Source organism: Xenopus tropicalis, chromosome 1 (genome assembly GCF_000004195.4).
Source record: "Xenopus tropicalis strain Nigerian chromosome 1, UCB_Xtro_10.0, whole genome shotgun sequence".
In the NCBI taxonomy this organism is placed as follows: domain Eukaryota; kingdom Metazoa; phylum Chordata; class Amphibia; order Anura; family Pipidae; genus Xenopus; species Xenopus tropicalis.
The window spans coordinates 129,630,232-129,651,150 of record NC_030677.2 but is presented as its reverse complement, the minus strand read 5'-3'; the positions used below and the strand labels follow the sequence as shown (position 1 = coordinate 129,651,150).

The 20,919-nt window shown below is 42.7% G+C and overlaps 2 protein-coding genes across 2 annotated transcripts in view; one reads left to right on the top strand and one right to left on the bottom strand.

Annotated features, from left to right (window-relative positions):
* Positions 1–11,894, bottom strand: part of c9orf135 (chromosome 9 open reading frame 135) — a 35,462-nt gene extending 23,568 nt beyond the window's left edge. The window contains exon 1 of the mRNA XM_031890832.1: positions 11,641–11,894. Coding sequence (XP_031746692.1) covers positions 11,641–11,729 — 89 coding nt within the window. The 5' untranslated portion in view covers positions 11,730–11,894. The remainder of the gene's footprint in view (positions 1–11,640) is intronic.
* ptar1 (protein prenyltransferase alpha subunit repeat containing 1) overlaps positions 11,381–20,919 on the top strand; it is a 29,442-nt gene continuing 19,903 nt past the window's right edge. The window contains 2 exon segments of the mRNA NM_001126747.1: positions 11,381–11,476; positions 13,271–13,440. Of these exon segments, the coding sequence (NP_001120219.1) occupies positions 11,391–11,476; positions 13,271–13,440 (256 nt within the window). The 5' untranslated portion in view covers positions 11,381–11,390.

Here is a 20,919-nt window from a genome sequence, read left to right as displayed (position 1 = left end):
ACATATGACTGCTTTTCTCCCCCTACATTTTGTATACAGGAGAAGAAAAGTGTATCTGCCGCACTTGCTAGCTCCACTGGCAGGCACGTCATTAGCCTTTGTGTAGCTAATACATCGTTTTGTTGCATACAGGACAATGTTGTGCCTGCCAGTGGAGCTATATGAAGGAGCAGATGGTAGTGGATGCACTTTTCTCAGATTGGCTTGCCACCCTTTTCAAAGAACTTACCGGCTGGTGGATCAGGCGGGTATAAAAGGGGTTGTTAGTTATATAAAAAGGGGCAGAGTAATGACATAAATGGGGCAAAACATTTATGCATAGAAGGAAGGAGGGCTTTTTATGGAGCAAATTGAGAAAGGAAAAAAGGTAGATTTTGGGCAGATTGGGGGAATGCCTGGGGCCAAATTTAAGGGTATTACAAATTTATCGGCAACTACATTGCCATTAAATTTGCAATACCAGCCCCGGCTTGGCTGCCATTTTACTTAATGTGAGAATCTTGCAGGATTCCCCGGGTCTTTAAAATATAATTTACCCAACTGTCTGATGGAATCAGCAGACCAGTAGCATGATCCATTTTATAAACATTGTTCTAAATTGATATTGCTGTCCAAGCCTTCAGACAACAAGGCTTTTAAGAGAAGGTAAATAGAATTTCAATAATAAAAGACACAGAAACCAAAAATTGCTGTGGGTGCTAATAGGGTAGACATCCTGCAGTGAATCTAATAGTTTTCCCCCAGGTGGTGCTTCTCTGTTAGGAAAAATGTACCGACCTCGAGAGAAAACTAACAGACCACCATTTTATTTACTTTTCCCTGGCATCCCTAAGGGCTGTGGCACACGGGGAGATTAGTGGCCACGTGACAAATCTCCCTTGTCGCGGGTGACTAATCTCCCTGATATGCCATCCCACCGGGGCCGTGCTCACCTCTCAAGGCAACTTCGGCGATTGCGGCAAATTGCCGTACCACGTATGCCATCCCCCCAGCGATTTACATTCTAGCCGGTGGGATGGCATATCGGGGAGATTAGTCACCCGCGACTAATCTCTCCGTGTGCCACAGCCCTAACATGGACATAGGGGCAGATTTATCAAAATGAGAGATTAGAGCCCACCACAGAATAGAAAGTGGGTGAATTTTTCTGTGGTAAACTATAATCTCACATTTTTATAAATTTGCCCCTTAGACACTCACAAATGTGCATGCACAAGTGTACATCTAAAGCTGTATGCCTGGGGGTGTCCAAGATGGCGCTGTAGCAAGACCTACTTTCAAGCAGCTCCTGCTACCCTCGGCAATTATCCTGTCAAATCCTAAGGTGGACGCCTAATTTTGCAAAACGAGGTGCTGCCCTAATAGCAGCCAAGATACTTACGCTTGAAAATGGGCAGAAACGGCAACAAAGCGAGGGGTGAGCCGACAAACCGACTCGAGCAGTACCTCCGTACTCCCCAACATGGCGCTGACCGCGCGGCAGGGCCCCCAGACCTGCAGGCAGATATACCCGCCGCCGCACCCGAACGGTCTGATGATGAACCGGAGCCGACGATGTCACAGGTACTAGCAGCCATAAACAGCAATGCAGCAGCGCTTAATACAAGCATGGCCACTCTATCAGAAAGAGTCGATGGAATCAAAGTCGACATTTCCCTAATGCGCCAAGATCTACAAAATGTCCGGGAAAGAGTGGGGGAGGTGGAGACCCGGGTCGGGACCCTGGAGGACATGACTAGGCCAATGTCCTGCGAGGTGCAGAATCTCCTTAGAGAACTCAGGCAGACCCAGGCCCACATGGAAGACTTGGAGAACCGCCACAGGAGAAACAACATACGCATTGTGGGCCTACCAGAAAAGGAGGAAGGTGAGCACCCAGAAACGTATGTAGAACAATTTCTCATCAAACAATTTGGTGCAAACGCCTTTTCCCCCCAATTGGTAGTAGAGAGAGCCCACAGGGTCCCAACCCGCCCGTTACCTCCCGGTGCTCCCCCCAGACCCCTTCTGGCAAAACTGCTAAATTTCCGCGACAGAGATGCAGCACTGGCAGCCAGCAGACGCAATGGCCCAGTCACAGTAAATAACTCTACCGTCTCTATATACCCCGACTTCTCTCCCTCAGTGCAGAAGCAAAGAGCCACCTATATGGCGGTCAAAAAGCGCCTGAGAGATGAACAACTAGCCTATGCCATGTTATACCCAGCAAGGCTTAGAGTCCAAGATGGCCAGCGCACACACTTCTTTACTACCCCTGCAGCGGCAGATCAATGGCTGGACCAAAGAGGCCGCAAAGGGGGACCGCCTAACAGCCCATCACACAAGGACCCAGGCCCTTCGCGATGATCTACTAAGCTGACCAAAGACACAGAGTTAAAAGATACAGCCACACTGCGGATACAATCTAGCCCAGCTCACCCACCCAAAGCACACCTGATGTAAGATGCAGCAAGCAGCAACCTTTACAATCAGCCTCCAGAGGGCAACCCACCACAGACCGCCGAGAGGGGACCCCCTGGCTGTAACGACAAGTTGGTTTTGTTAGCTCAAGTTGAGCTCTGTTATAGATCACCATGACACCTAAGGACTCACCCCAAGTGGGACACAGTGTCATATACTTTTTGGTTTTGGGACAAAGCCCACCCATGTTTGGAGGGATGGGCAGGGGTGGGGGGACTGTTTTTGGGGACATGTTTTACTCTAATTTCTTACCTAAATACCTTTCTTTCTACTCTCTCTACCCTCCCTTGCTCGCATTGCTCATTGAAAGCCCGCTAATTATGCTGTCAATACAAGACAATGTCTTCAAACCTAATTAAGCTAATATCGTGGAATGTCAGGGGGATGAACTCGAAATACAAGAGAGCGGCTATATTCAATTATCTAACCAAAAAAGACCCACCCGCAATAATATGCCTCCAGGAAACCCACCTGGAGGGGCAGAGGATACTAGCACTCAAAAAATACTGGGTAGCACACTCCTTTCACTCCACCTACTCCTCCTACGCGAGAGGGGTCTCTATATTAATTCGGAAGGGCCTCCCATTTGTGTGCATAGCTGTCAAAAGCGACCCGCAAGGGAGATTCTTTGCTATACATTGCAAAATATACGAAGTTACCCTAACGTTATGCTCCTTGTATGTTCCTCCCCCTCTCACTCTGGGCACACTAAATGCTGTTATGAACAAACTGCTTGAATTGCCAGTTGCACCCCTGTGTATAATAGGAGACTTTAATATGGTTATGAACCCGCAGCTAGACAAAATACCTATAGGGCAAGCTACACATTCCACTCTCTCTAGATGGTCAGAAGCCATGATGCTAAAAGATATATGGAGACTCAAACACCCTAGGGACAAAGCTCATTCATGCCACTCAGTGACTCACAAAACGCTTACCCGCATAGACCTAGCCCTGGTATCCCAAGACTTTACCCCACTAGTAGTAGGGGCCGCATACCTACCCAGAGTGCTCTCAGATCACTCCCCCCTCCAACTCACCTTGGACACTCAAGCCCCTACACAATCTAGAATTTGGCGCCTCAGTCCAATCTGGCTTAAAATACCCAATATACTTGAAGCTAGTAATGAAGCCACAATACAATATTGGGAGGAGAACGCCAACTCTACCACCCCAGATATCCTCTGGGATGCGTCTAAGGCAGTTATACGGGGCAAACTGATACAAGCTATTAAACGCCACCGCAAACAACGCCAGGAGGAAGTTGACCTCCTAGAGGCTAACTTAATGCAAGCGCAGAGTGACTACACAGCCCAACCCACAGATAACACATACCAAGCAATTCAATCTGCAGAACAGGCTCTAACACTGAAACAGGTGGAACTTACCAAAAAACAACTCCTTTATACCCAACAAAGAATATTTGACCAAGGTGAAAAAAACAGTAAGCTCCTAGCTTGCTCGCATTGCTCATTGAAAGCCCGCTAATTATGCTGTCAATACAAGACAATGTCTTCAAACCTAATTAAGCTAATATCGTGGAATGTCAGGGGGATGAACTCGAAATACAAGAGAGCGGCTATATTCAATTATCTAACCAAAAAAGACCCACCCGCAATAATATGCCTCCAGGAAACCCACCTGGAGGGGCAGAGGATACTAGCACTCAAAAAATACTGGGTAGCACACTCCTTTCACTCCACCTACTCCTCCTACGCGAGAGGGGTCTCTATATTAATTCGGAAGGGCCTCCCATTTGTGTGCATAGCTGTCAAAAGCGACCCGCAAGGGAGATTCTTTGCTATACATTGCAAAATATACGAAGTTACCCTAACGTTATGCTCCTTGTATGTTCCTCCCCCTCTCACTCTGGGCACACTAAATGCTGTTATGAACAAACTGCTTGAATTGCCAGTTGCACCCCTGTGTATAATAGGAGACTTTAATATGGTTATGAACCCGCAGCTAGACAAAATACCTATAGGGCAAGCTACACATTCCACTCTCTCTAGATGGTCAGAAGCCATGATGCTAAAAGATATATGGAGACTCAAACACCCTAGGGACAAAGCTCATTCATGCCACTCAGTGACTCACAAAACGCTTACCCGCATAGACCTAGCCCTGGTATCCCAAGACTTTACCCCACTAGTAGTAGGGGCCGCATACCTACCCAGAGTGCTCTCAGATCACTCCCCCCTCCAACTCACCTTGGACACTCAAGCCCCTACACAATCTAGAATTTGGCGCCTCAGTCCAATCTGGCTTAAAATACCCAATATACTTGAAGCTAGTAATGAAGCCACAATACAATATTGGGAGGAGAACGCCAACTCTACCACCCCAGATATCCTCTGGGATGCGTCTAAGGCAGTTATACGGGGCAAACTGATACAAGCTATTAAACGCCACCGCAAACAACGCCAGGAGGAAGTTGACCTCCTAGAGGCTAACTTAATGCAAGCGCAGAGTGACTACACAGCCCAACCCACAGATAACACATACCAAGCAATTCAATCTGCAGAACAGGCTCTAACACTGAAACAGGTGGAACTTACCAAAAAACAACTCCTTTATACCCAACAAAGAATATTTGACCAAGGTGAAAAAAACAGTAAGCTCCTAGCTAGGCTAGCGAAACTCCCAACAGAAACAGTAACAGTAGCAAGGATAGCAACAACTGATGGTAGGAATATTACCAACCCAAAGGCCATAGCCGACGAATTTGCTATATACTATGCCAATCTATATACTTCCAGAGGGGGAGCCACAACTGACCAAATCCGAGGATATCTCTCTACAATCCCCTTCCCCACACTAGATAACCACCAATCCGATTACCTTAACGCACCCATAACCAAAAGTGAACTATTACAAGCCCTGCAAGCCCTACCCCCGCAAAAGACACCAGGCCCAGACGGGTACCCTGCGGAGTGGTACAGGGCACACGCGGAACACATAATCCCACACCTACTAGACACCTTAAATGAGGCCAAAGACAGGGACAAACTTCCCCAATCAATGAGGGAGGCAATCATAGTGGTAATACCCAAAGCAGGTGGAGATCCCTCACAATGTGGGGCATACAGACCAATCTCCCTCCTCAATGTGGATGTTAAAGTCCTAGCTAAAGTACTAGCCACACGCCTTTCCAAAGTAATAACCACACTAATAGAGCCGGATCAGGCAGGATTTATGCCACAAAAAGCCCCTGACATTAACATCAGGCGGCTATACACCAACTTACAAGTCACACATGAGAACTCTGGGAGCAGAGCAATACTTTCTATAGACTGGGAAAAGGCCTTCGACTCGGTCGAATGGACCTACCTATGGGAGTTGCTGCCACACTACAACATAGGTAGGGAGTTCATAGGCTGGCTTAAGCGCCTATACAAAGAGCCCACGGCTAGGGTGAGAGTCAATGGAATCCTATCCTCGACCATCACCATGCACAGAGGAACAAGACAGGGATGCCCCCTGTCCCCCCTCCTCTTTGCCCTAGCGGTAGAACCTCTGGCAATTGCTGTAAGGAAAGCATCAAACTATAAAGGGCTCAAACTCCGGGAAGTGGGGGAAAAAATTTCGTTATATGCAGACGATGTGCTCTTGTACCTACAGGATGCAGGACCCTCTCTGCAAATAGCGATGGAACTGATACAAACCTATGGCACACACTCAGGGCTCAAGGTGAACTGGAGGAAATCCGTTATCTTCCCAATTGACCAACCAACAGCCCCTATCAGACCTCCACACCCTGATCTACAACTAGCGGACTCTTTCAAATATTTGGGCATCAATATACATAAGGACTTATCTCAATATATAGCACTAAACCTAGAACCCATAATCCAACACTATGCCAGAACAGCAGAGGTGTGGCAGCGACTCCCACTTACACTCTGGGGAAGGGTAACTTTATTCAAAATGATTTTCCTTCCCAAGTTCTTATATGTACTCCGTAACACCCCCATATACCTACCCAAAAAACTCTTTCTAAGAACAGATAAGATTACCACCTCCTTTATTTGGAACAACAAAACTCCACGTATAGCCAAGGAGACTCTATGTGCCCCTCAAGAAAGAGGAGGGCTGGGACTACCCAACCTCCAAACATATTATATTGCCTCCCAAGCGGCCTACATCCACTGGTGGCTGGCCCCAGATGCTGAAAACCCAAATATGGCACTACAAGCCACAATACTGGGCTCAGTTGAAGCCATGGAAAACGCCCCATACCGAACACAAGGAGACATACAGCATACTACCCCTATCATAAAGCTCACGCACAGACTGTGGCTCATGGCACTGCGCAAACTAGGTATAGACCCACCACTGCTTTCACCCAGGCTCCCCCTCTGGAACAATAGCAACCTAATCCACCTTATGCAACTACCCCAATTCCAAATCTGGCCTATAGCAGGTATAAAAAGGCTCAAGGATATACTTGAGGAGAACTTGTTCCCCACATACACTGACCTTAGAAGCAGGCCCTTGCTGACTGATGCTAAACTGTACCAATACTTACAGCTGAGGGAGGCATTCGTAGACCAATTCCGGGAAACATCCCTAGTCTATGAGAATTACCCCATAGAAAACTTGTTGACCCAGGAATGCCCCCCCAAGCTGGTGTCTAGGCTCTACTCCCTATTGAACTCAGCTTCGCAGGCCCCCTTCCACAGAACCTATCTCAAATGGAGGTCAATGCTAGGCGACTTAACAGAGGAACAATGGGAGGAGGTAACAGAGAATCTATACCACTTTTTGATATCCTCAAGGGATAGACTAATTCAGTACAAATTTTTGATGCAGATCTACTTTACTCCGGTCAGGCTAAAGGAAATTGGCCGCAGAGAAACTGACAAGTGCCATAGATGTCAAACAGACCAAGCAAACTTCCTACATATGATCTGGAACTGCCCTAGGATCCAGGATTTCTGGATAGACATCACCACACATATGTCAAGCCACCTGGCCTATCCTCCCCTCCTCTCACCATACGCCTGCTTACTCGGCATCCTGGAGGACCAAGTAGGAAGCATTGCCTCTAGACAACTTGCCCGATCCCTGCTCTACTATGCACGGAAATGTATTATTCTGCGCTGGATGGGACCCAAACCCCCCCGAAAAAAGCAATGGATCAAGCTCATTAACGGAGCCCTACCCTCCATTAAATTGACATATCTTGCCAGAGGATGTCCAGCAAAGTTTGAGAAAGTATGGCAACCATGGCTGGATGTGGAAGGGGACCCCCTGCCTACAACAGCAGACACCCCGAACTTACCAGATTAACCCCTTAAGTCTCACTAACCCCAATGCGAGCAAAATGTGCAAACTCCCTACCAACCCTTCTTCCCCTCTCTTTTTCCCCCCCTTTCTTTCCCCCTTTCTTATATCTGTTTTATTTGTTTGTAAAAAAGGAAAATAAAAACACTTTAAAAAAAAAAAAAAAGCTGTATGCCTGGGAAAGGTTTTGTCCCTGGGATGGTGCTGATTTATTGTATCTGGCAAAGGAATCTACACTACTCCTGCCTTGAGAGGGAAAGAAACGAAGAGAACTGCTAAAGGACAGATAGACTTAAGGTCCCCATACACAGGGCGATAGTAGCTGCCAATATCGGTCCCTTGGACCGATTCGGCAGCTAATCGGCCTGTGCATGGGCATTTCCGACGGGCCTGCCCAACCAATATCTGGCCTGAAATCGGCCAGATCTCGACCAGGCAGGTGAGAGAATTCAGTCGGATCAGGGACCACATCGGCTTGTTGATGCGGTCCCTGAACCGATTGCCCCATTGCCGCCAATATAAAGTGTATGGGGACCTTTACAAGCACAGGTAAAGATGTCTAAAATTGAAAAGTCATTTGAAATAGTATGTTTGTTACATACTGAATGAAGTGGAGAGCAAGCAACTCTGTGCCGTGATACAGCACAACAACCACTCCTCTGCCAGCCAAACCTTCCTGTGGGTCCTTTGCAGTCACATTAGTCTTCCTGGCAACATCCAGCAGCTCCCTCTGGCATTTTTCTTGGTCTTTCACATCTTTCCTTGACATCCACAGTCTACCCCTGCTTTAAAGCCATTCATTTTCGATCCTCACTCAGTTGCTTAAAGAAGCTCATGGTTGTTAAGTAACATCCCAATGTATGGAGTGTCAGATATTTAATGAAATATTCCATTTTCAACAGATGACAATCCTAAAGGCTCAATGGGGTAATTAGGGTCAGGGATCTTGCAAAAACAGTATATCACTGGACAAATTGAAGGGTGTACTTTTTCCGGTGTTTTAAAGATGGCAAAATAAAATATAATAGTGCATTAACATTTGCACATATGCTTTTAACACAGTGATCCCTGCAGTAGCTGTTTCCTACTAAGACTTAAAAGATAAGTACCGTATATACTCAAGTATAAGTCAAGTTTTTCGACTCGAGCATATGGATTTGAAGACATAATGAGCTTGTTGCGTGCACACCAACCCCCCCCCCGTGGACAGACGTGCATGCGTGCTCGCGCACGAACGTACGTACCAGCACCAGACTATACTACACGAACGCCATGATACAGCTGCTGATTGCCCGGATCCCATTTGTTAGATGCGCCATGGAAACCAGGAGTGCATAGTTCTTGTTTAGGATTCTGCTGCATGTGGCAGGATCCAACCCCAAAAGACTTTCACATCGCAGGAGATCCAGAGGTAAACCTAAGCACCAATAATCCTTATATAAGAATAGTGCAGAATAGAGACAAGTGATATGATACACTGAGTGTATAAATGCATGATACGCCATGATACAATGGGAACTGCAAACAGCATAAACGTCTTGATACAATGGGAACTGCACACAGCATAATACATTGATACAATGGGAACTGCACACAGCACACATATGATGGGAACGCTCGCAGCATACAAGTGAAGCATACAAACGCCTTGATACCAGGGGACGTGCACACAGCACACATATGATGGGAATGCTCGTAGCATACGAGTGAAGCATACGATTTATACAATGGTAGTGCATGCAGCAGGATGGGAGCGCACACAGAGGAGCGCACAGCAGGATGGAAAGTACTTGTCACTTAGTATGGCAGCTTAGCCTTCCCAAACATGCTTTTGTCTGCTGCTGTACCATTTTTCTTTCCCTGTACCTGTTTTCTTTCCCAGTGCTGTAACTTTTCAAGGCAGGAGGGTCAAAGGGTCCTCCATCCACCTTTTCCTAATCCCCTTTCCCTAATCTGCAGCTGCCAGCATGATATATTTATGAAGAGTTCACAGGGGGTCACGCTGAGTGTCCTTTTATTATTTATTTGATTATTGAAATTTAGCAGTAGCGGCTGCATTTCCCACCCTAGGCTAATACTTGAGTCAATAAGTTTTTCCAGTTTTCTTAGGTAAAATTAGGTACCTTGGCTTATATTCGGATTGGCTTATACTCGAGTATATACGGTAAGCCTTTTATTTTAAAATTCCCTAAAATTGCTCTGTAAAGCCCCCAGATTAACTTCCTGCATGCAGATTTATTTTGTTTCTCTATTAAAAGCAGCAGAACAGAAGTTCTTTTAGTTACTTCTTTGTGTAGAGTGAAGCTAGCTCTGCTTCCTTTTTACTTTCTGAGTACTTCTTTTCTCTCCAACTATGAAGACCTCAGAGAAGTGCCTACTGGGCATGTTTACTGCTTTTGCTCCCATTAAAATCAACCAGGTATGCGCATTAGGCACCTCTTTGATAAAGGCTTGTACCAAAACATTGGGGCGATTCTCATTTTTGACCTTGGTATCCGCTTTCTGATTTAACTGTACTGCTGGGTGGTAATTATCTTACCTGTTTTTTCATGTTATGCTATTCTAAATGTAAGGAAATGTTTGAATGTATTGATTAAACCTGCAAGTAAAGTTCAACTATATAATTGTTAAAAAGCATACCACCTTTGTGTTTCATTAATAGTAAAGGTGTGCAGAGTACATTTTAGATATTGATTAGTTTTTCATCTTATAATAGGGGAGATGATAATCACTCTAGCACCCCATTTAAATAACAAATCAAATTTTTAGTTTGGTGGGGACACTGCACAAGTAGTGCCCTCCAATTAATATTGTCTATAATAAACAAAATCACAAGCAGAACCAAGAAAAAGTAGAAAACACTTCATGGTTTGTGCTCAGTTCTGGACTGGCAATCTGTGGATTCTGGCAAATGCCAGAGGGGTTGCTGTAAGTTGCCACAGACATTCACTATTTATTGGGCTGGTGGGTGGCTGTTGGGGCCTATTTTAAATCCCAGCCCAGGCCTGTTTGTGCTCCAGGAAGGCCAATGGGCCCAAACAGGCCAGTGCCCACTACCACAAAAACTCCAAGTAACTACAAGGCCAGTCTCACACTGTCCAGGAGGAAAGCTATGTGGAGAAACAGTTATTCTTTAAAAAATCTTTTGTAAGTGACCTTCATCCTTGCCCCCTAACCAAGGTTCTGTTTACCACTTTGGGTATGCAGCCTATCAAATTAGGAACCCAAAATGACATGACAAGTAAACATCAGCGGCAGGGTGATACAGACGGCAGGAGTATTACTATAGGTGGAGTCATTGCTCAGAGGTCATTCTAATCAATTATCCACAATTTTTCTTAAGACGCAGACCCATGTTTAACGTTCCTTGGCCTCTGAGGAAATGTAATGTTTGTGGAAGCGCCCCTGCACGGCAGTAACCTGCCATTTCTATATAATGTGACTGAAACCGTGGCAGTAAACGAAACACATATTTTAACGCGTGTATGTTACAGAAACATGCAGAGCACCCGCTGACAACAGCAGCGCATTAAGGGTTAAGAAAGCGGCACAATAAAGGCGGGGGGGGGGGGGAGTGTCTCCATTTCCCACGGCCTGACCCGGAAGCTCATCTGTCTCCTTTCTCTCCGCCTGTAGCCTCGGAGATGGCGGAGTGGAAGGAGGAGGTGGAGGTGCTGGTCCAGCGAGTGGTGAAGGACATCACTGGTGCCTTCCGCAGGAACCCCAACATGTGAGTCTCCCAGTGGCGCGTTGTGACGACTATGGGGCTGAGGTTATCATGTCACACTCGGGCTAGGTTATGGGAGAAAGCCTTCAACTTGGCAAAACTTTCGACTGCTTAAGGCATATAAGGAATTGTATACACATTAAATGAACATGCATACAGCTACTTACCGCCTAGGGCAACACAATATCGATTGCAGGAAATGAATATATGTATGCTTGAGCCAAAACTGGGTTACAATCCACTTTTGGTGTGCCATATATGTAACCACAAACTATTGCTCTATATTGGGTCCCCAAACTCTTCAGGGTCGGTCTGGGCAGCCTCATAGTTAGAGATCCTCTGGTCTGGATACAACACACGCACTTTGTGCACCATGAAAGTGACCACCAGTTCTCAACAGCATAATTTCAGTGAACAAAATAAAATGACTGTTTCTTTAGCTGTTTGATGTTATGTTGATTACCTAGCTGAAACTGCATACATGGGTAAACACCATGTGCTGCCAAAGAAAGGTTACATAATCTGTTTACTGTGGAAGGAAACTTTGCTAATGCCAGTATTTTCTACTGCTGCAATTGTAAATCACAGAGGGCCATTGGAATGGTGGAGCTGGCAGAATGCATGCAGTAGTCAGCGGTTCTGAGCAACAATTGCCTCATCTGCAAGAGTACCCCTGGGTTAAGGCGATTGCCATTGAAATGATCAAGGGGTGATTTTAAGCGTTTTATCGCCCACTCTTCCTGGATTGCTCTGTGTGCTTTTGCCCAGCCTGTATTTTTGGACTTCTTATCTCCAATGTCACTCTATCTGGCCTTTAGTCTGGGCCCCCTCACACACTGCTTTGGGACCCCTAGGGGGTCAGTGCCTAAGTGGTTTAAATATGGGTAAAATTAAATGATTTCTACAGTTTACACCATCTGAGAGGTTGCCCATAACAACTGATCAGATGTTTGATTTTATTTACTAACATGTAAGAGACTGATGTAATCTAATAAGTGATTGTTTGCTGTGGGTTATGGTGGTCAAACACTATAACATCTGCTTGTTTGGCGAGGCCTATGCCCACTTAAGGTGGCCATACACGCACCGATAATATTGTACGAAACCTTGTTTCGTACGATATTCGGTACGTGTATGGTATGTCGGCGAGTCGACCGATATCGCAGGAAGCTGCTGATATCGGCCGACTCGCCGATCGGACCAGTTTGAAAATTTTGATCGGGCGCCATAGAAGGCGCCTGACCAAAATTTCCCTTGAGCGCTGAATCGGCAGAAGGAGGTAGAAATCCTATTGTTTCTACCTCCTTACCTGCCGATTCAGCCCTGAATGGTGTGTGGCGGATCTGACGATGTTTCGTGCGACCGATGGTCAGATCGCCACGTGTATGGCCAGCTTTATGGTGATATCGTAATTATCCAATTGTTTGGGCGGGGAGACCCGTCAGGGGTACCCATACAGGGATAGATGAATTCGTCTGCAGGACCCAAATTGTCAGATTAAATCTGCCTGTGTATGGCCACTTTATCTAGTGCTTACACTAGTGTTAGCATTGATGTTAGTAAGTCATGGTGATCCTGTGGGTTTGAACTTTGTATGTATTCCACAACTTTACTGTTTTTTAATAGGAAGTGCTAAGAATGAATATTATTTATGTCAGAAACAAAGTAATGGAAAATACAATTAATATACATTAGTAGAATGTTTTCTTTTGCTATTTACCTTAATTTTTTTCAGTTATTATTATTTTAGTTTTTACCTCAGCAAATGGCTAATGGGCCTCTCCTATTCTGTTTTAGAGATGAAATCGGATTAATCCCATGCCCTGAGGCGAAGTATAATCGTAGCCCTATAGTTTTGGTAGAGAACAAGCTGGGTGTGGAGAGCTGGTGCATCAAGTTTCTGCTTCCATATGTACACAATAAGCTTCTCCTTTACCGCCAGAAAAAACTTTGGCTTAACAGGGATGGTGAGTATTACACATTGTAAATTGCTTTTACTCTCTATGTTTATATGTCAAAGTCATTTTATCAAGAACTCAATTTAAGTTGTGTGTTAAAATGGGTCACAGATAAGGGGTATAGCATATACAGATATCTGCGTTTTTTTTTTTTTTTTTTTTTTTAGAAATAACTGTGAGAAGCACGATCCTTCCCAAACCATGGATGTGTAGATTTTGGTAGATAGACATTTTTACAGTAGGCTTGGAAAGGTAATGCTGCTAATTGGGTAAGAAAAAATATGACTCAGATTAAAGAGCACATAAATCACTGATTTAGCTTTTTATTAGTATTGATGCATATAGCTTTTGTTAATCTAACACCCAGAAACCTTATTTTTGTTAATTAATTTACTCTACTGTTTAGACTAAATTTGCACTTCTGTGCATAGCAAACATTCACTATAAAATTAACAAAAATGGATTCAATTAGTACTTTCAGAATGATAAAAGTAGCATCCTTTCTAGTTCTCCTAGAATTTTCGGGTGAGCCAAGAGTATAGAAGAGGATTCCACTAAATAAGTACAATTGCTTGGAATTCTGGAAGGAATTGCTTGATGCAATTTAAGGGTGGGACAAGAGCAGGCGCTGTTGCTAGGTGGCAATCTTATCCCTAGAACAAATGTTGTTTGCAAGTCATAGATTCCTGCAAACAATTATTTATTCTATGGGATTGCCACCGATCAACAGCTAATGGGAGAGTAGTCCACACCTAGTAGTTACTTTTATGAATGCCTCTTTGTGTCATGGTGTTTAGGAAGGTTTGGAAGGAAAACAATGAGGCCATTTTCATCATAATCAGAAGGTAGAGATGTCTTGGAGCAGTCTTGGTTGTTGTGAAATATATATCACTTTTAGGAGCTAACAACCATAATGAACAGATTATTTTTTGTAGAAACTCCTAGGGCTCACAGACAGTCTGTTATAAACCTAGTATTTCTGTAGTAATAAGTCAGATCAACTGGACTTGCTCTGTTTTTCTTGAAGAGGTTTCACTAGTCATCCAACTGGCTTTCTCAGTTCAGAATTACTTTCTGGAATAAATACTCTGGAATATTGCTCCAGTGTTGCTAATCTGTTTAGCATAACTCCATGGGGTCAGAGACCTCATAAAGGTAAGGTGTTGATTGTATTAGCATGATTGGAGCTATGAGGTGTTATTAAACCATCCAGGGAGAGGTGCCAAAACAGTTCAAGCTTGTTTTTTTTTTTTCATTTTTACTTATATTGCTTCTTTAAAACGTCTTTTGAACCATTCCTTCTCTTGTCCAGAATGTCAACTTGCAAGTCTTCAAGCATGTGTCCTTTTCCTTTAGATGTAGGTACACAAGCTGAGTCTTTACCAGAGGAACTGGCTCTTTTGTTCTGCACCATACACTGGTATAATGCGCTGGTTGGTTACACCAGTATATCGCTTAGCATAGAAGAGCCAGAATTTCCAAATTGAAGTAGCCAGTTGTATGACTAGCAAAACATCTTCAAGAAAAAAAGTTCAGTTAATTTGACTTATAAGTAGCAATACCTGTCTGCTATCCTTGAATGTTTTCAGCTCTAAGCAATAAGTTTCTTTGAAGGGCCTGTCGCTGAAGCAAGACTGCCTCTTCGCACAAAAATGCTACAGCTTCCCCAAGATGAATAATGCATTGGTTGAGACTACTGGGTCCAGAAGTTGTAAGGGGACTGTGAAGTTTTTTTTTTCTTTTTCGTTTTGTTTTTGGCTCCAGTAATTAGCTTCTATAAGTTCTTTCCAAAGTCTTACTCCTTCAGTAGAGAGTTCAGGAGAAATTGAAAATCTCTGCACAGCAGTGAAACTTTGTTGGAGATGGGAGCCAGGTCCAGAAGATGGGCAATCTTAGTGTGGTTTGCATTTAGGTTATTGCAACTATCCAATAAGTTTGTCTCTGTGTTTATCTTAAGAGTTAAGGTGAACATGTTACAAATGGATCTCATAAATGGCCATTGTTAATCTGGATCTAGTACTGACTGAATTTGAGTTTATTTAAAATACTAGATCTGCTAATACGCAAAGGATCTGATCTTCTACAGTTGGTGAGAGCTGCTACTGAAAGGTCATCAAAGTAACACAGACAGGACATGCCTGGCCATGTAGGTGGTTTATTACTGCTTTCATTATTCTTAAGAAGGCATTTAAGATGCCTAATACCATGACACCATCTGTAAAGAAAGTTTATCTTAACTGGCCAGCATGAACAATAGTTGTAATATCTATTACTCTTTTCATCCTAAAGTGCATATATACATATTCACATAACAGGTACAACAGCTTGCCCAGGTCCAGGTAATTAATAAATATATATTTTTGCCTTCTGCACTTGCTGAATTTGACCTATTCTATCTTTTCAACAAGAATTAGGGAACTGGCCCAGATTCTGTTAGGGTAGATCTCCTCAGGAGATCCCTTTATTTCAAGAGCATTTAATAAGAAGTTGCCTGGTCTTTTTGCAGGAGAGGGATGTGACAGATAATTGTATAGGTAATGTATGTAAAGAAAGGAATAGAAACTTTTTTTACTGCCCTGAATACCAGCAATTTCATGTTATGCTTAACCAATGCATTGCCTTCCATGATTTTTTCTTAGGGAAGGCAGGAAATGAGATTTTTTGTTGTATTGGCAGGTGTAGTAGCCCTTTTTATTATGTATATTATTATAGGCTCCTTTGAAAACATCCAAACTGAGAAGAGGTATTGTTACATTGAAAAACTTCGTTTTATTTTAGCAGTGGGATGAAGTCCATGTGGGACTGCACCCTTTCTGGGGAAGTCAAATGAGGAGGAAAGAGAGCAGAATCTAACATCTAAAGGTGTATCTTTAGGGTAAAGGAAGTTATAGTTTAATACCATCAGTTAGAGCACTCTTTCTAGTAATTCCCTGTGTGTGTGATGTGGAATGAAGGAGCAGTGAGCCATGCAGATTTACAGCACTGTGTTTAGAAAAAAAAGCTGCTAGTGCACACTGGCTCCAACTACACTGTTGGAAGGCTCTCATCTTTGACTATCCTGTAGTCCAAAAGATAAGGACAGAGATCAGATCAAACTGAATGCAGGGACTAAGGTATGTTTTTCTGCAGGTTGTTTAGAGTAATTTTACAGATAGAAAAAAATTGTTTACTTCTTGAACAGTTTTGTTTCCTTGCACGTTTTTTTCTTTGTAAAGATTTAATTGTGTTTTAATTGGTGGCAGTGAAGCAACATTACAAGTTTTTCAGAAATTCCTGCCTACCTTTAATGTCATAATTCAAACATGAGTGCCATAGTTCTAGCACACATGCAATAGCATGCTGTTTATCTTTTTTTTTTTTTTTTTTTTTTTTTTTAACTGAATCTAGAAAGTAATTATAGATATGGTTAACAGTGCTATTATTGCTCTCTGGCTGTTAATAATGATGGTTTTGTGAGTCAGTGAGCCAAGCCAACTCATAAACTTTCACATGGAAATAACTTGCAGTTCCTGTAATTTGTCATTGTGTATGGAACAGAGCTTCAAAACAGCTCAGTTTTGATTGGTCCATGCTTACCACAAGCCAAGAAGGCAGTAACCTTTTATTCTCAAAAAACGAGCCTGCTGCATAAAGCAATCTTTATGTCTTGACAATTATTATTGTGACTTCCTCCGCAAAAGAATTTGAATTTAGACAAGATTCATAATATTTCTGCAATAAAATATATTGTAAATTACAATTGTTGTACAACCCGGATTCCAAAAAAGTTGGGACTAAACAAATTGTGAATAAATACTGAATGCAATGATGTGGAGGTGCCAACTTCTAATATTTTATTCAGAATAGAACATAAATCACGGAACAAAAGTTTAAACTGAGAAAATGTACAATTTTAAGGGAAAAATATGTTGATTCAGAATTTCATGGTATCATGAAATCCCAAAAAAGTTGGGACAAGGCCATTTTCACCACTGTGTGGCATCTCCCCTTCTTCTTACAACACTCAACAGACATCTGGGGACCGAGGAGACCAGTTTCTCAAGTTTAGGAATAGGAATGCTCTCCCATTCTTGTCTAATACAGGCCTCTAACTGTTCGATCGTCTTGGGCCTTCTTTGTCGCACCTTCCTCTTTATGATGCGCCAAATGTTCTCTATAGGTGAAAGATCTGGACTGCAGACTGGCCATTTCAGTACCCGGATCCTTCTCCTACGCAGCCATGATGTTGTGATTGATGCAGAATGTGGTCTGGCATTATCTTGTTGAAAAATGCAGGGTCTTCCCTGAAAGAGATGACGTCTGGATGGGAGCATATGTTGTTCTAGAACCTGAATATATTTTTCTGCATTGATGCTGCCTTTCCAGACATGCAAGCTGCCCATGCCACACGCACTCATGCAACCCCATACCATCAGAGATGCAGGCTTCTGAACTGAGCGTTGATAACAACTTGGGTTGTCCTTGTCCTCTTTGGTCCGGATGACATGGCGTCCCAGATTTCCAAAAAGAACTTCGAATCGTGACTCGTCTGACCACAGAACAGTCTTCCATTTTGCCACACTCCATTTTAAATGATCCCTGGCCCAGTGGCCCAGCTTGTGGATCTTGCTTAGAAATGGCTTCTTCTTTGCACTGTAGAGTTTCAGCTGGCAACGGCGGATGGCACGGTGGATTGTGTTCACTGACAATGGTTTCTGGAAGTATTCCTAAGCCCATTCTGTGATTTCCTTTACAGTAGCATTCCTGTTTGTGGTGCAGTGTCGTTTAAGGGCCCAGAGATCACGGGCATCCAGTATGGTTTTACGGCCTTGACCCTTACGCACAGAGATTGTTCCAGATTCTCTGAATCTTCGGATGATGTTATGCACAGTTGATGATGATAGATGCAAAATCTTTGCAATTTTTCGCTGGGTAACACCTTTCTGATATTGCTCCACTATCTTTCTGCGCAACATTGTGGGAATTGGTGATTCTCTACCCATCTTGGCTTCTGAGAGACACTGCCACTCTGAGAAGCTCTTTTTATACCCAATCATGTTGCCAATTGACCTAATTAGTGTTATTTGGTCTTCCAGCTTTTCGTTATGCTCAAATTTACTTTTTCCAGCCTCTTATTGCTACTTCTCCCAACTTTTTTGGGATTTGTTTACACCATGAAATTCTGAATCAACATATTTTTCCCTTAAAATGGTACATTTTCTCAGTTTAAACTTTTGTTCCGTGATTTATGTTCTATTCTAAATAAAATATTAGAAGTTGGCACCTCCACATCATTGCGTTCAGTTTTTATTCACAATTTGTTTAGTGTCCCAACTTTTTTGGAATCCGGTTTGTATTATTTCACTGGAGTCAGATGGGTAGAACATGATTTAGCTTCCTGTCTTCCTGCAGGCTAGAAAATATTATACATAAAAGTGCTCCTGTGTGTGCAAGGATGCATTTTTGTGTTGATTATTTGTAATTTTCTGTCAGTTGGAAGTTATCACCAGCAAGCAGTTGGTGTTTTGACCACCACAACAAGAGGCAGTCAAATTCCAACATGTGCCATCGACCTAAAAAAGTGCTTCTGACTGCAGTTTATAGTTGCATGTTTTGGATGGTTAACACAGCATTGTTATAACATTGGGTGGTTTCCAGTTTCTTAGTTGGTGCAGATAATTTTTTTTTATTTGTGTTGCAGTTTTTCCCGGATTATTAAATTCTATAACTAATGTAATGTTTCCCTCCACTAGGGTGTATAGCTTGTTGAGCATTTCAGGGCTGCAGCATCATTTCTCAGAGTACTTTTTTATTAGGCATTTATAGGAGAGCCTCCATTTATTTAGGTGTCTTTCCCTAAATAAAGATGTATTGTACTTATGCACAGAAAGCACTGGCTGCCTGACCTAATACAAAACATTTCACTCCTAACTCTGTAATGTAAGAACCCTGACAATCCTGTAAACGGCACCCCTGCTGCTTCCATGTCTGTAAATGGTTCAACATTTATAATCTGTTGTCATTAAATCCATTAATTCCTTCAGGTACCATTATGCCTACTTGAATTTGTTCTTCATTTTTAACAACATTTTAAGACTTTAAATGCTAAGTTGCAGGTAAATGTAGATTTATCAAGTGGTAAAGTTATGTTTTATACTTTGGCGTTTAATGCAAAAGTCAAAGCCTCTTTATTTTCTAATGAGTGTAATGGGCCTAATCATGCCCTAAATGTAAAATGGTGCAGGGAACATTATGGCATCTGCTTCAGATGTGTAACAAATTAAGACTACATTGGAATAATGCGGTTGGTTCCCTGAAAGGCGATGTAATTTCCTTGAGCAAGTCTTAATGATGTCTGAAAATCTCATTGGACTGAAAGTTTAAGAAAGAATTAGGTAACACCAAAAAGCCATCTGTCTGCTAACTAAACTGTCAGTTAAATGAAGCAGGTTTTGGAAATAGGTTGAATCTCACACAGAGAGTTGAAACTCCTCTGCGTTGTTAAAGAAAGTTGATGTTTAGTAGTACTTAGTCTCTCGATACTTCTTCTGTAGGAAGACTTCTTGAAAAGAAAGTGTTCTCTGTTAAGGGACATTATACCGATCCATTATGAGCTTAGAAAAATGCAATTAGTTTATGTAAATTTCACTTGTAAGTTCATTTGTCTGTTTAGTTGTAAAGTTATTGTCGGATGAAATCAAGTAGGCTCTCATCACCATGCAATAGGCCTCTAGTGTTCACTGCTTTATTAGTGTCTTGTGGAGGTGTACTCCAAGCAATCATTGACCCTTTGATTTATTTGAGGAAATGCAAAAATGCAGATGAATAAACATAGAGAAAAAAACAGTACATTACAATGCAACATAATTTACTGAACTTTTCTAGAAAAATTAAGTGTCTGTTAACCTTACCATTAAAAAGCATAATTTTCCCTTTAAACAACTTAAGGTTCAGATCTTGTGCATTTTAATAACACATTGTAATGGCAGTGAGTTATTACTCAATAGGGTGATCAAGTGGATTGTAGGACAGCCCTTGTGGTTGGCTGGTTCTTGACACTTGCCTGATGCCTTGCATATGCCAATGGAACATATAAACAGATTAGATTATCTGTGCAGCAGACCTTCTGTGATCTTTATAGGACCATGCCATGACAGGGCATTTTAGCTTGTATCTAAGCTATATAGTCGGCAAGGGAATTTACTGTGATGTAATATTAAATTTCACAGCAAGTGGCTCCAAAGTGCCCTTACTGCATGAAATGTGTAGGAATTGTGGAGATGGTTCATGTTTTAATGTACCTTTGAATAAAATCTTTTTTACTTTCAAACTTCGTGACCCCTATAGAGATCCTTGAGTGCCTGTATGCCTATATTAGTTGCTGCCTTGCTTGTTATATTGAAAGTTTTACAGCTATTGGCTCAAATGTCAAGTAGAGACCTGAGCATGTTATTTAATAGACACATGCCTTTGGGGAGCCATTTCACAATCCAACCACTTTTTTCTGGC